The sequence below is a fragment of the Aquarana catesbeiana genome, linkage group LG09 (genome assembly GCF_042186555.1).
Source record: "Aquarana catesbeiana isolate 2022-GZ linkage group LG09, ASM4218655v1, whole genome shotgun sequence".
Taxonomy (NCBI): domain Eukaryota; kingdom Metazoa; phylum Chordata; class Amphibia; order Anura; family Ranidae; genus Aquarana; species Aquarana catesbeiana.
The window spans coordinates 202,104,620-202,118,035 of NC_133332.1; the positions used below are offsets into that span (position 1 = coordinate 202,104,620).

The following is a 13,416-nucleotide window of genomic DNA, read 5'->3' on the forward strand; positions in this document are numbered from 1 at the left end:
GAACTGTCTACCCAACAACATGCAGGAATGATGTAAGTATTTTGGGGGGGGTAAGTTAACAGAGTATAATGGATAGAAGATAATGACTTGAAAACCTAAGCCTTATCGTGAGTAGGACCTTTTATCCATTTTATAGCTGAACTTTGGAATAAGCAAATATTGTCTTGACACAATAGGCATGTATATTCTTAAGCTGTGCACACATTATATAATTTTTTTCCTTCAACCCCGCAGGTTGAACGAACAAACTGTCGGCTCCGGTCGGAGCCACTGTACTGACTGCGCAAGGTTAGTTCAGCGATCTTCCCTGCTGAGCTGTTGTGTTCTGACAGGGAATGCTGCTCTTTAAGGTATTAACTGGATATGCAAATGCATTTGGAGCATACAAAGTGGATCATTTTGTGGCTCTCTCTCTCTCACATTGGCTGACTGACATTGACAACAACGGGAGGCACTGGCACCCCGCTGCTGTCTCAGCCAATGAGGAGGAGAGTCCATAGAATGCATTAAGGTAAAAAAAAAAAAAAAAATCTGTCTTTACAATCACTTTAAAGTGGCTGTATAGGTTTGTTTTTTTAAATAACAAACATGTTATACTTACCTCCACTGTGCAGTTCGTTTTGCACAGAGTGGTCCCGATCCTGCTGTTCTGGGGTCCCACGACGGCTGTCTTAGGTCCCCGTAATAGATAACCCCCTCGGGAAGCTCTCTCCCAAGGGGGTAACCTTGCGAGCACGCTCCCGTCTCATGCACTCTGCGTCCATAGACGCGTCCCCACGGCGGCTGCGTCATTTGAATTTGATTGACAGCAGCGCAAGCCAATGGCTGCGCTGCTATCAATCTATCCAATGAAGAGCCGAGAAGCCAGGCGTTCTCGACGCGGGACATTCGAGGACTCAGGTAAGTATAACCGAGGGGCCTGTAACCATCAGATGTTTTTTCACCTTAATGCATAGGATGCATTAAGGTGAAAAAAACGGAAGGTTTACAACCCCTTTAAGTATGTGAAAAAAAGGAGATCATTCAAACAGCTTATTCAAATCTGAACTCCAGACATATATTAAAAATAAACACTAATACAGTTGAATATTTTCTGCTGCTATAACAGGTAGCTGAATCTGTCTTGATATGAGCTTTCTGCAATCCCTTGCACAGCAGCAATCAGACTGGGAGAGGGAGGACCAGCACTGGGAACGAATCAGGGTCTTCAGCAGGGCAAATTTTCAGACAAATAGGACTAGCAGTATGACTAAACACTGTTCTCCTGCTCCTCTGTTGTCCAACCAACAGGCTGAAGATGTGTTTTTGAGCAAACTGTTGCTGCACTGGAGATCAAAGTTTTGGCTGAAGTATCTAGATCACAAATCTAGCACCAAATCTAGATTTACAAATCTTTTTGCACGTTATGTATTTCACATATATGTATTTTAGATGTTCTTTTAGCTGCTTACCTAGAGTTCACCTTTTTATACTTTGTCTTTTCTACATGATTCCAAATGTGTTAAATATGTGTGTATTGTTAGAATTATTATTGTACAGGTTTTCTATAGCGCCAACAGTTTGCACAGTGCTTTACAATATAAAGGGAGTACAGTTGCAATACCATGAAATGCAAGAGGGTTAATTGCATGTTTAGGTCTGGATTGTGACAATTTCTTCTCAAGTGACAGAATTATGACAGACGGGTGATCGGGGAAGCTTCATATTACTCACAGTAAACTCTGTATACAAGGCTTCTCTTTCAACAGCTGAATGAGTTTCTCCGCTCCACCTGGGCCAATCTCATTGAGATTCAGGTTGATGGTTTCCACCTCCGAATGACTAACTATTATAGCTGGCATGAGGTGTTGAAGCAGTGCATCTGTCATTCCGGTGTTCCTGAGGACCAGCTGATGTACTTCATCGGACTCCTGAAGAACTGCAATGAGGTCTGTGATCTGTTGAAGCACAATTGTGTCAGTGAGTACTACTGCAATGATAAATTCACCATAAACACAATCTAGTTTTTACCATTGTAATTATATTTCTTGTTTCTGTACTTCCCTAATTTTGTGTTCCTTGTTAGACTTTTTTCCTTTAGCACTTCTTCACTGGAATGAAAGAATCTAAGCAGTTTCGGGTAAGAATTTATCATATAATTTGTTAAAATTGTTGCATTGTAAAGCTCAGAGGGTTTTGTTTAGTTTGTTTTTTTACTCACTGAAAGTGAAATTCCACTTAAATCGATATACCTTGGGAATCAGTGTTTCCTGTGAAATGATATACTACGGGTGCACACATCAACAAGTAGAATTTTACAGAACAGATAAGCTGGGTCTTAAAAGAGGGGGTTATGGGAAATTTGGAATAATAGTGAGGCTTACATTTTATGGGGACGGATTCAAATCTGGAGGAGAGAGAAAGGACTTCATGACTGTAAACATTGCACTTGCAAGCAGATTTTTTTATGACTCATTTCTAGTTGGATAAATTGGTTGCTGTGAGTAGCAACTAAGTTTACAATTTTCCTCTAATGAATATATTAAAGTGGCTGTAAACCTCAGACATGGAATATGAAGAAAGCATACCCCTCTATATTCTGTACTTGTCCCAAGTAAGAGCACCAAGTGTCACTTTTGTCTGCTGCTTTGTTCCTCTGCTGTCAGCATGAATTCTGACAAGTTTTCTGGACACCAAGAAAAAAATGGTGACCCGGGAGGGATCTCCAGCTGATTGAAAGCCTCAACTTTTTTTCTGTGTGCTGTGTGGAAGGGGTGTGTCTCTTCCCTACAATCAGCAATTAGAAGGGACTGAAAGTAGTTCTAAAGTCTTGTTGTTTGGTACCTTAATGGATTCCCTGCTGCATTAAGGTAAAAAGCACCCCACTATTTTCTTATCCTCCTTCTCTAAACACTTACCTGTGCTTGTCAGCGATCCAGAGATGTGTCCAGTGCTCCAGTCCTCTCTCCCCTCTTTTCACTTTTCACATAGACTCGGGCAGCAACAGGAGCCATTGGCTCCTGCTGCTGTCAGTCAATCCTGTATGCAGAGAGGGCGGGGTTGAGCCGTGTTGTCTGTGTTGATGGGTGTAGACAGCACTGCCCCCGGGGTCAAGCCTGTAGGTGTACCACAATTGGAAGCAGTTTCCTATGTTGCCACTTCAAGAAGAGGAGGGCCGGAGGGGAACCCAAGAAGAGGAGGTTTAGGGCTCCTCTGTGAAAAACCATTGCCGTGTAAATCTAAAGAGATAACCTGTAAAGGCTTTTAACCATGACCAGAGCACTTTTTACAATTTGGCACTGCACTGCTTTAACAGGTAATTGTGTGGTCATGCAATGTCGTACCCAAACAAAATTTGCGTCCTTTTTTCCCCACAAATAGAGCTTTCTTTTGATGATATTTGATTGCCTCTGCAATTTTTTTTCCTACTTTTTGTTATAAAAAAAAATCCAATAAACTCAATTTTAGTCATACATTCAGGCCAAAATGTATTCAGCCACATGTCTTTGGTAAAAAAAAAGTCAATAAGCGTATATTTATTGGTTTGCGCAAAAGTTATAGCATCGACAAACTAGGGTACGTTTTCTGGACTTTACGCAGCTTTTAGTTCACGACTGCCTATCTCATTTCTTGAGGTGCTAAAATGGCAGGGCAGTACAACCCCCCCCCCCCAATGACCCCATTTTGGAAATTAGACACCCCCAAGGAAATTGCTGAGAGGCATGTTGACCTGTTAAATATCTTATTTTTTTGTCACAAGTGATTTGAAAAATGACAAAAAAAAAACAAAAGTTGTCACTAAATGATATATTGCTCACACAGGCCATGGTTATATGTGGAATTACACCCCAAAATACATTCTGCTGCTACAGGACCCCGAAAACCGAGCACCGCCTTCAGGATTTCTAAGGGCTCAAATTTTTGATTTCACTCCTCACTACCTATATGTTTCGAAGGCCATAAAATGTGCCCAGATAGCACAACCCCCCCCCCTCAAATTACACCATTTTGGGAAGTAGACACCCCAAGCTATTTGCTGAGAGGCATGTTGAGCCCATGGAATATTTTATATTTTGCCACAAGTTGCGGGAAAATTACAAACTTTTTTTTTTTTTTGCACAAAGTTGTCACTAAATTATATTTTGCTCAAACATGCCATGGGCATATGTGGAATTACACCCCAAAATACATTCTGCTGCTTCTCCTGAGTACGAGGATACCACATGAGTGAGACTTTTTGGGAGCCTAGTCATGTACAGGACCCCGAAAACCAATCACCGCCTTCAGGCTTTCTAAGGGCGTAAAAAGGGGCTTTCCACATATGCCCATGGCATGTTTGAGCAATATATAATTTAGTGACAACTTTGTGCAAAAAAAAAAAAAGTTTGTAATTTTCCCGAAACTTGTGGCAAAATATAAAATATTCCATGGACTCCACATGCCTATCAGCAAATAGCTTGGGGTGTCTACTTTCCAAAAATGGGTCATTTGGGGGGGGGGGGGGTTGAACTGTCCTGGCATTTTATGCACAACATTAGAAGCTTATGTCACACCTCACCCACTCTTCTAACCACTTGAAGACAAAGCCCTTTCTGGCAAAAATTGATTTCCCCCCCCCCTCACCTTCCAGGACAGCTACTTGAGAGATGATTGGCTCCGCCCTCTACAGGAAACACAAATCAGATAAAATTTAAAAGGCCCCTCCCTTTCCTCTGACCCCCAGTTGTTTTGTGTTTCCAGACCCTCCAGGAGCACTGACATGTTGTTTGTTTTCTTAAGGTCTGGTAACGGTGGTTGGTGGACCCCCCTTCTCTGGTTTCATCCAGGACTAGTTGTGGCCAAGTCCTGAGTGATAGTCTGTACTTTACCAGAAGGGTTCCCTATTTCTAAGGGTTACTTGCCTACCTGGTGATATGAGTAGTGGCAACTCCCTCCATTTTTTTCCTCCAGCTCTGCTGGGCGGAACTGTGTCCTCCTAAGGCTTCATTACGGTGTATCAAGATGGCGTCGGAGGACTTCCGGTGATGCAGCAAGGTGGCGCCGGAACCGGAAGTCACATGACGCACTTCCGGACGCCGTTTTTTTCTTAAGGAAGCACGGCATGGAGACACTGAGGACATGCTGCAGGGGAATAGTCTGCTAAACGCCCATCTAAGTGCAGTTTGTGGTACAGCAGCAGACTTCTCTATGGCCGATCTACGCTTGCTTCATGGAGCTTGAGGACAGGTCTGAGGATGGAGCATCCGCTCGTATTGAACCAGCGGCTGCATCCGGGTCCCATACTGCCCCCAAGGTAAGCCCTTGTCTGTGGATAGCTCTACAGCAGGGGACTTTTTGGATGGAACCTTTTATTTATGGTCCTTGTGTCTGCTTTTTTCTAGGCCAAACCGGTAAAGAAGAAATGTGGGAACTGTAGGGCCAGGCTTTCTGATAGTTATAAAAAACTATTTTGTGAGGATTGTATTCCACCCAAAGCTAGTTCAGAGTCTTCCTCTTTTAAAGAGTTAATGTCTTCTATGAAGGAGGTAGTAAACTCCTTTCGTTCACTTAATGACAGGGTTTCTGGTCTAGGGTCTTCCTCATCTAGACCCATAGATCAAGCTCATGATTCTGTGTGAATAGAAATAACCCGAAAAGAGGTTGTTCCATTCCAGGGGACACAAAAGAAGATTTTTGTTTCAGTCTGAGTTTGGGGAGGTTTTCTTTAAGTGTCCTAGATTAGATGCCCCTATGTCGCAGGTGTCCAAAAAGTCAGATCTTTCTTTTGAAGATTCTGGGATCCTTAAAGATCAAATGGATAGAAAGGCCGATTCATTGCTACGTAAAGCCTGGGATGCCTCAGCTTTTACTTTAGGTCCGGCGGTAGCATTCACTTGTTTGGTTAGAAATGCAGACGTATGGGTTCAGCGTCTGGATGATCTTCTTTCATCCGACACCCCCAAAGAAGAGATTAGGGAGTCCCTCCCTCTCATTGCCAATTCCGTTGCCTTCTTAGCTGATGCAGCAGCAGATTCAGTGAAATCTGCAGCCAGGGCTTCTGCTCTCATTAATTCAGCTAGGCGAGCTATCTGGCTTTAAATCTTGGGAAGGTGATCTTACCTCCAAGAATAAACTCTGTGGCATTCCCTTTGAGGGCAAGCTCTTCGGTTCCTCCTTAGTGGAGGTCCTAGCTCGTTCCTCTGAGAAGAGTAAACGATTCCCTTTTTCCCAAAGGAATAAACCCCAGAATAAGAGGCCTTTTCGTGGCTTTCAAAACAGGACTAATTTTAAAGCCAACAAGCAACAGACAAAAAAGAAATGGTCTTTTAACAAAGACAAGCAAAAAGCGGGGCTCTCTTTGCTCCTTCAGCCCCTTCCAAAAATCCCCAGTGACACCAGGTTAGGGGTAGGAGGAAGATTGTGCCATTTCATCAAGGAATGGGCAGAGCTTTCCGACAATTCCTTTCTTCTTCAAACATTGGAAGAGGGTTACAGGTTGGAATTCAAAAATCTTCCTCCCCAGAGGTTTTTTCTTACCCATCTGCCGAAAGACCAAGAGAGACGGCAAGCCATGGTAAATTTGATTTCTGTATGGGAAACAGAGGGGGTTATTTCTCCTGTCCTAGAAATTCAGAAGTTCCGGTGATTTTATGCTCACGTCTTTCTGGTCAAGAAAGCTTTCGGCGGCTTTCGTATGGACATAAATGTAAGCGTCCTGAACAAATGCATCGTTTACAGACGTTTCCGAATGGAGAACTTTTATTCTGTAAAGAATCTGTTGTTGCCAAGGGTCTTCATGGTGAGCCTGGATCTGCAGGATACTTATCTTCATGTACCAGTCTGTCAGAGTCACCGAAGGTTCCTCAGGTTTGCAGTTCTCATGGGAAATGAGCCATCTCACTGGCAGTTTAGTGCCTTCCTTTTGGTCTCTCGGCAGTACCAAGAATTTTTACAAAAATCATGGCCGAAGTCATGGCTTTTTTTCGGATTCAAAGTGTATCGATCGTCCCATATCTAGACGATTTTTTGATTTTTGCTCGGGACAAAGATTCCCTTGTTCAGGATCTGCAGTTGGTTTTGCGGACCTTTCAGAAATTAGGGTGGAAGGTCAACCAGTAAAAGTCTCTTGCCTGGTACCCTCCCAGAGCATTATTTTCCAGAGTTATCTAATAGACGCTGTTTGTCCAAAAGTTGCTCCCTCAGACCTCCCTTCGGTGGATCATGCACTTGCTGGGGTTTATGACTGCGGCCATTCCTGGGGTACCTTGGGCCCAATTGCACTCCAGACCCCTTCGGGCTTTTCTTTTACTCCATTGGGATCGCAGGAAGGATTCTCTGGATCAGCTGTCACAACTACCAGGAGGGAATTTTCTCGATCTCTCCTGGTGGGAGCAATGAGAACATCTGCAGGGAGGGAAGGATTGGGCACAGCATTCCCCGGTAAAAATTACCACAGATGCCAGTTTGTGGGGTTGGGGTGCTCACTCACAGGATTGGCAGGCCCAGGGAGCCTGGTTGCCAGAGGAAGCAGGCCGCTCCTCAAATTTCAGAGAACTTCTAGCTGTGGGGAAGGCTCTTGTGTCTCTGGAAGAGAGGGTCTATTCAAAAGACCTATTAATCTTCTCAGACAATGCCACAACGGTGGCATACCTGAATAAGCAAGGGGGCACTCGCTCAGAGTCGCTTCTGTCATTAACACAGCAGGTTCTGCCCTGGGCGGAGGTCAATGTCACTTTAGTCAGGGCAGTCCACATCAAGGGGTCAGAAAATATGCTGGCGGACTATATGAGCAGGGTGAGCATCAGTTCCAGCGATTGGGATTTACATCAAGGCATGTTCCAGGAGGTGGTGCTAAGATGGGGTCTTCCCACAGTGGCTCTTTTTGCCTCCAGTCTCAACAGGAAAGAGAAACAGAGTCTTTGGGGATGGATGTTCTATCCTTTCCGTGGGATTTCACTGTGGCTTACGCCTTCTCTCCTTTTCCCCTCTTACCCCTAGTGGTTCGGAAAATTATTCAGGACATGGCAGAAGTGGTTCTGATTGCCCCCTGGTGGCCCAGGAGGAGTTGGTTCTCCTCTCTGAAGGCTTTCTATGTGAATCCTCCCTGGCCCCTACCAGTTCAGAAGGATCTGCTCCATCAGGGACCGGTGTTGCATCCAAACCCTCAGACCTTCCAATTGACGGCCTGGAGGCTGAGCAGCGCATCCTACAGTTAAGGGTGTGTTCAGAGAAGGTTATTCAAACTATCTTAGACAGTCGTAAGTTGGTCACGAGAAGAATCTATGAGAAAGTTTGGAAAACTTTTATTTCCTGGCAAAGGAAAACTGGTTTAGATTCTTTTTCCACTTCCTGTATTTTGGATTTTTAACAAGGGGTAGTGGAAAAGGGCCTCTCTGTCAGCACCCTTAGGGTTCAGATTGCTGCCCTATCTTTGTTTACAGAGAGAAGACTAGCGGAGGATCCTTTAGTCAGGAGGTTCCTTTTAGCCAGATCTAGACATGCTCCCAGGATCATCAAACATTTTCCTCCCTGGGATCTGTCGTTAGCATTAAATGCACTAACAAGGACTTTTGAGCCTTTGCATGAGGCTTCCCTGAAAATTATTGCTTTGAAGTTATACTTCCTTTTAGCTATTACGTCAGGGAGAAGGATTTCTGATCTAGAGTCTCTTTCCTGTAAAGACCCCTTTTTGAGGATTCTAGAGGACAGGGTAGTGATTAGACCTGATCCTTTGTATTTACCCAAAGTTTCTTCCAACTTTCATAGGTCCCAGGAGATAGTCCTTCCTAGTTTCTGCACCTCTCCCAAGAATGTGGAGGAGGAAAGGTTTAATTTTAGATGTAAAGAGATGTCTTTTGCTTTATCTAGAAAAGTCCATTGGTTTTAGGAGTTCCTCCCAACTGTTGGTTTTGTTCAGTGGCCCCAAGAAAGGGTCCAAAGCATCTAAAAGTTATATTGCTAGGTGGATTAGGGGAGCTATCTGTGAGGCATACAAAACATCAGGTCGCACCCCTCCTTCCAGAATTAGGGCTCATTCAACGAGATCCATCATGGGCAGAAAGAGCGGGGGCTTCATATGAAGAAATCTCTAAAGCTGCCGTCTGGTCCACCTCTCATGCATTTGTCAAACATTATAGAGTTCAGATGCTTTCCAGCCAGGACCTCTCCTTTGGTTGGAAAGTGCTTCAGGCTGTCGTCCCTCCCTAAGGTATAGAATCTTGCTTATCCTCTCAAGTAGCTGTCCTGGAAGGTAAGGGGGGGAACCCCCCGTTAGACTTACCGGTAACAGTATTTTCAGGAACCTTCCAGGACAGCGTCTATATTCCCACCCTATTCTATTTTTTTCACTGGTCGACCTTGTTTACCTGGTGGTGGTGTTTTTTTATGATTTTCAGTTTTTTTTTCTCTGCCTTTGGAGGTTACTTGATCTTCTAAACAACTGAGGGTCAGAGGAAAGGGAGGGGCCTTTTAAATTGTATCTGATTTGTGTTTCCTGTAGAGGGCGGAGCCAATCATCTCTCAAGTAGCTGTCCTGGAAAGTTCCTGGAAATACCGTTACCGGTAAGTCTAACTGGGTTTTTTTTGCTAGAAAATTACTTTGAACCCCCAAAGATTATATATTTTTTTAAAGCATTGGCCCTACAGATTCAAATGGTGGGTGTTACAATTTTTTTTCACACTGCGCAGCGATTTTTCAATGCAATTTTTTGAAAAAAAAAAAAAACACTTTTTTAAAATTTTAATGCACTAAAACACACTCTATTGCCCAAATGTTTGATGAAATAAAAAAAGATGATCTTATGGCGAGTGCAGCAGCGACAAACTACATACATTTTTAATAGCCTTTAAAATCCATTATAGGTTACCACTTTAGATTTACAGAGGAGGTCTACTGCTGAAATTACTGCCCTCGATCTGACCTTCATGGTGATACCTCACATGCATGGTGCAATTGCTGTTTAAATTTGACACCAGACCGACGCTTGCATTTGCCTTTGCGCGTGAGCACGGGGGGACAGGAATGCTTTTTAATTAATTAATTAATTTATTTTTTAGAATTTTTATTGTTATCCCCTATGATGGCAGTAGGTAGTGACAGGTACTCTTTTTTTTTTTTTTTTAAAAATGGGGTCTATTAGACCCTAGATCTCTCCTCTGCCATCAAAGCAAGATTGGTGTGATAAAATGCTTTCCCAATTTCTCAATGGCGCTGTTAATGTGTGGCAAAACCTAAGTCATGAAATGCTTGTAGCTTCCGGTCTCTTGGGCCATAGAGATGATTGGAGATGTTCTTGCCTCCCATCAGCTGTATGGTCAGCTGGCGAAACCACCGGCTACATTCTCGGGTTCCCTGTTGGTACAGGAGAGCCTGAGAAAACAATGAAATACGGTGGTGGTGGTGGTGGTGGGGGGGGTTGGGCGCCCCCCCCCCCCCCCCCCCACTGCTTGTAAAAGCAGTAGGAGGGAAATTGTGGTAAACAATAAAACAAAGTAACATTACAGTATAACGGTAAGACATACCATACCTGCAAAGCAAATACAATAAAACATAGTATAAAATTTTTTTTTTTTAACGCAATCTGTGCCTATACAATATATGTCGAAGCATGGGGGCAATCCGCCCATAATGTTAGGAGCAAATCGCTCCTCCACCCCTTCCCCCATGCTTCAGCATATATGGTGAAATCACCTCCTGTAGCGCTGGAGTCACAGCTTTGCGTATCGTAGGAGCAAACGCTGTTGCTGTCAGAATAAATAAACCCGTGCTGCAGCTGAATGGCGTACCTGCTAAGCAATTGATGGCTAACAATAAAACAAAGTAAGCGTAAGACATACCATACGTGCAAGGCAAATACAATAAAACGTAGTAAAGATAAAACATTACAGTTTGAAAATACAGGAACAATAGAGAGAGAACAATAGAAATAGAGCAGACAATAGAGAGTGAACATAAGAGAGAGAACAATAGTGAGAGAAGAAAAATAAAAACAACTATTTTTGGCTTTTTTAGTTTTTTGTGTTTTTTTTTTTTTTTTTTGCACTTTTATATAAACTGTAAATGTTCTAGATTAGGGTCTCTCAAAATGTGTTGGCTATCTCATCTTTCAAGACTCCGTGTAAGTGTGCCCTAGGACTGTGTAGTGCTGTACCCTATGCTAATACTCCACTATTGTGTGGTAGTGTTTGAAACAGTCAACGATGCAGACCAGTTTGGTCAGGACAGGAGGGACAATAAAAAACGGTGTCTTGCCTAAATCCGTAAGGTACCAGGGAGGACATATGGAAAATGCCTCTCATGCTGCCGGCTCACTGCATTTGCGTTGGGACGGTGGGCCATAGCACCGTTTGGAAACAGAAGGGCTGTGACAAACTCTTTCTGGAATTCTCTTCCACAAAGGCATTCAGCAAAGCCAATTGGAATAAATATACAGACACTTTTTTTATACCAGCGTCTGGCCATACAGGCAATTAGGTACGGCGCCAACAACTGGTCGTTGAGGTCCACCCTGCCCATGTTAAGGGATTTGTGGACACAGAGGAGTTTCTCCACAACACCAGTCGCCATAGGAATTTGGACTGTTGTATCTGCGTGAAAGGAGGACAGAACAAAAACATTCCGTGAATCCCTCCACTTCACTGCTAACAAATTATTACATTTCAAGCAAGCTCTCTCCCCCCTGTCTAAACGAGACTCTACAAGCCGTTGGGCGAAGCCCCGCCGATTAGATCGCACGGTGCCACATGCACCATTTCTACAATCAAAAAGGTGAACAAAAAGTGGCATGCTTGCGTAATAATTGTTCCCGTACAAGTGGTACTGCTTTCCGAATAAGGGTGACACCATGTCCCACACAATCTTACCTGCGCTCCCTATGTAGTCTGGGCAGTTCTCCGGATCCACGTGACTATCTCTTCCCTCGTAAATCATAAAACTATATGTATAGCCTGTTGCCCTGTCACAGAGCTTATACATCTTGACCCCATCTGGCACGCTTGCTGGGAAGATACTGTATGATAGACAAGCGGCCAGAAAACTTAATCAGGGACTCATCAACGCAGACAACTTGATTGGGAGTAAACGAGGCTGCAAACTGTTGGTTGAAGTGGTTTACGAGGGGCTGATTTTTGTGGAGCAGATCGTATTCAGGGTCATCCCGGGGGCAAGAGAGTTCATTGTCCTTGAAATGATCTGCTCGTATTATGTCCTCGTCATGGAGGCAGAGAACACGCACATATGGTGAATTGGGTCAGTGGACCAATATGACCGCAACTCACTCTCTTTAGTTATGCCCATGAGGAGGGATAGGCCCAGAAAGGTCTTAACTTCGGAAACCATAATAGGTTTCCAATCTCTGGCAAGGGTCAACTGGGGATTAGTGGCGATGAATTGACCAGCATACAAATTGCTTTGGTCAGACAATAGATCTATAGAGATCTTCTGTGAAAAACAGCGAATAAAAATCAAGTGACGTAAAATCAACAGTTTCCACCTGAATTTCAGGTTGGCCAGTGAATGCGGGAAGTACAGTTGCTGCAGAAGTGGTAGGCTCCCAATTCAGATTGATGCAGCAGGAAGGGCACTATGGGCTCGACAGGCCTGTTTTTTTCTTCTTGGTGGCTGTGGTACTCTAGTTTGTGCTAGCCACCGCACCAGCTTGAACTGCACTTATGGAACTCGCCACGTTATGAAGTGTTACTGCAATGCTGGATGTATGACCAGGATGTACTAGGCCGCTGGTGCTTGCCAGTTAACCAGAAGGATGAGCGGCACTAGTACTCTCTTTCTTCTCCATACGAGAGCCTTGCGGTTCTTGCACCTCAACAACAGCAGAAGAATGGGGTCCGGTATGCCTGACCTTAGCTCTGACGTAGTAGTGGTCCCTGCCATCTGTCAGGGTGCCGCTGCTGTCTACTGGTTCGTATTCTGAGCCAGAATCGGACAGATGGGTGACTTCCTCTTCACTCTCATCTGTCAGGCTCAGAAACGTGTAGGCCTCTTCACTAGTGTACCTTCGATTGGACATTTTGGCCTCTAAATTTACTGGTACACTAGTGAGACTCAAAGGAAAAAAGTGCATCTGACTGTCAGCGACTGCTTCAAATGCTACCAAAAAAACTGTTAGCGTTCACAGGGACCAGGCCTGACTCTGCGAATACTGCAGTAATCAATACTGCACTTGGGTGGGCTTGGCTAGGCAGAGGGGCTAAACGCAGGTGCTAGCAGTTATCTGGGCTGATCCCGCTAACGCTGCATTTTTGGAACCCTAAACTACTGGGGACACTAGTATAGATCTGATCAGATATTGATCCGTTCAGACACTATAATACTAAGGGAGGTGTATGGTGCATGCGTGGGTGTTAGCGCTACTGGCACTAATCTGATGCAGACCCTGACTGACGCTAAACTGATATCAACCGCCGGGTGATGAGGGGGTTAAACCTTTAACCCCCTGATGC

At 44.1% G+C, this 13,416-nt stretch overlaps 1 protein-coding gene across 1 annotated transcript in view; it reads right to left on the bottom strand.

Annotated features, from left to right (window-relative positions):
- Positions 1-13,416, bottom strand: part of LOC141108205 (uncharacterized) — a 50,580-nt gene that overhangs the window by 2,138 nt on the left and 35,026 nt on the right. Inside the window, exon 8 of the mRNA XM_073599565.1 lies at positions 1,714-1,937. Within this exon, the coding sequence (XP_073455666.1) occupies positions 1,714-1,937 (224 nt within the window). The remainder of the gene's footprint in view (positions 1-1,713; positions 1,938-13,416) is intronic.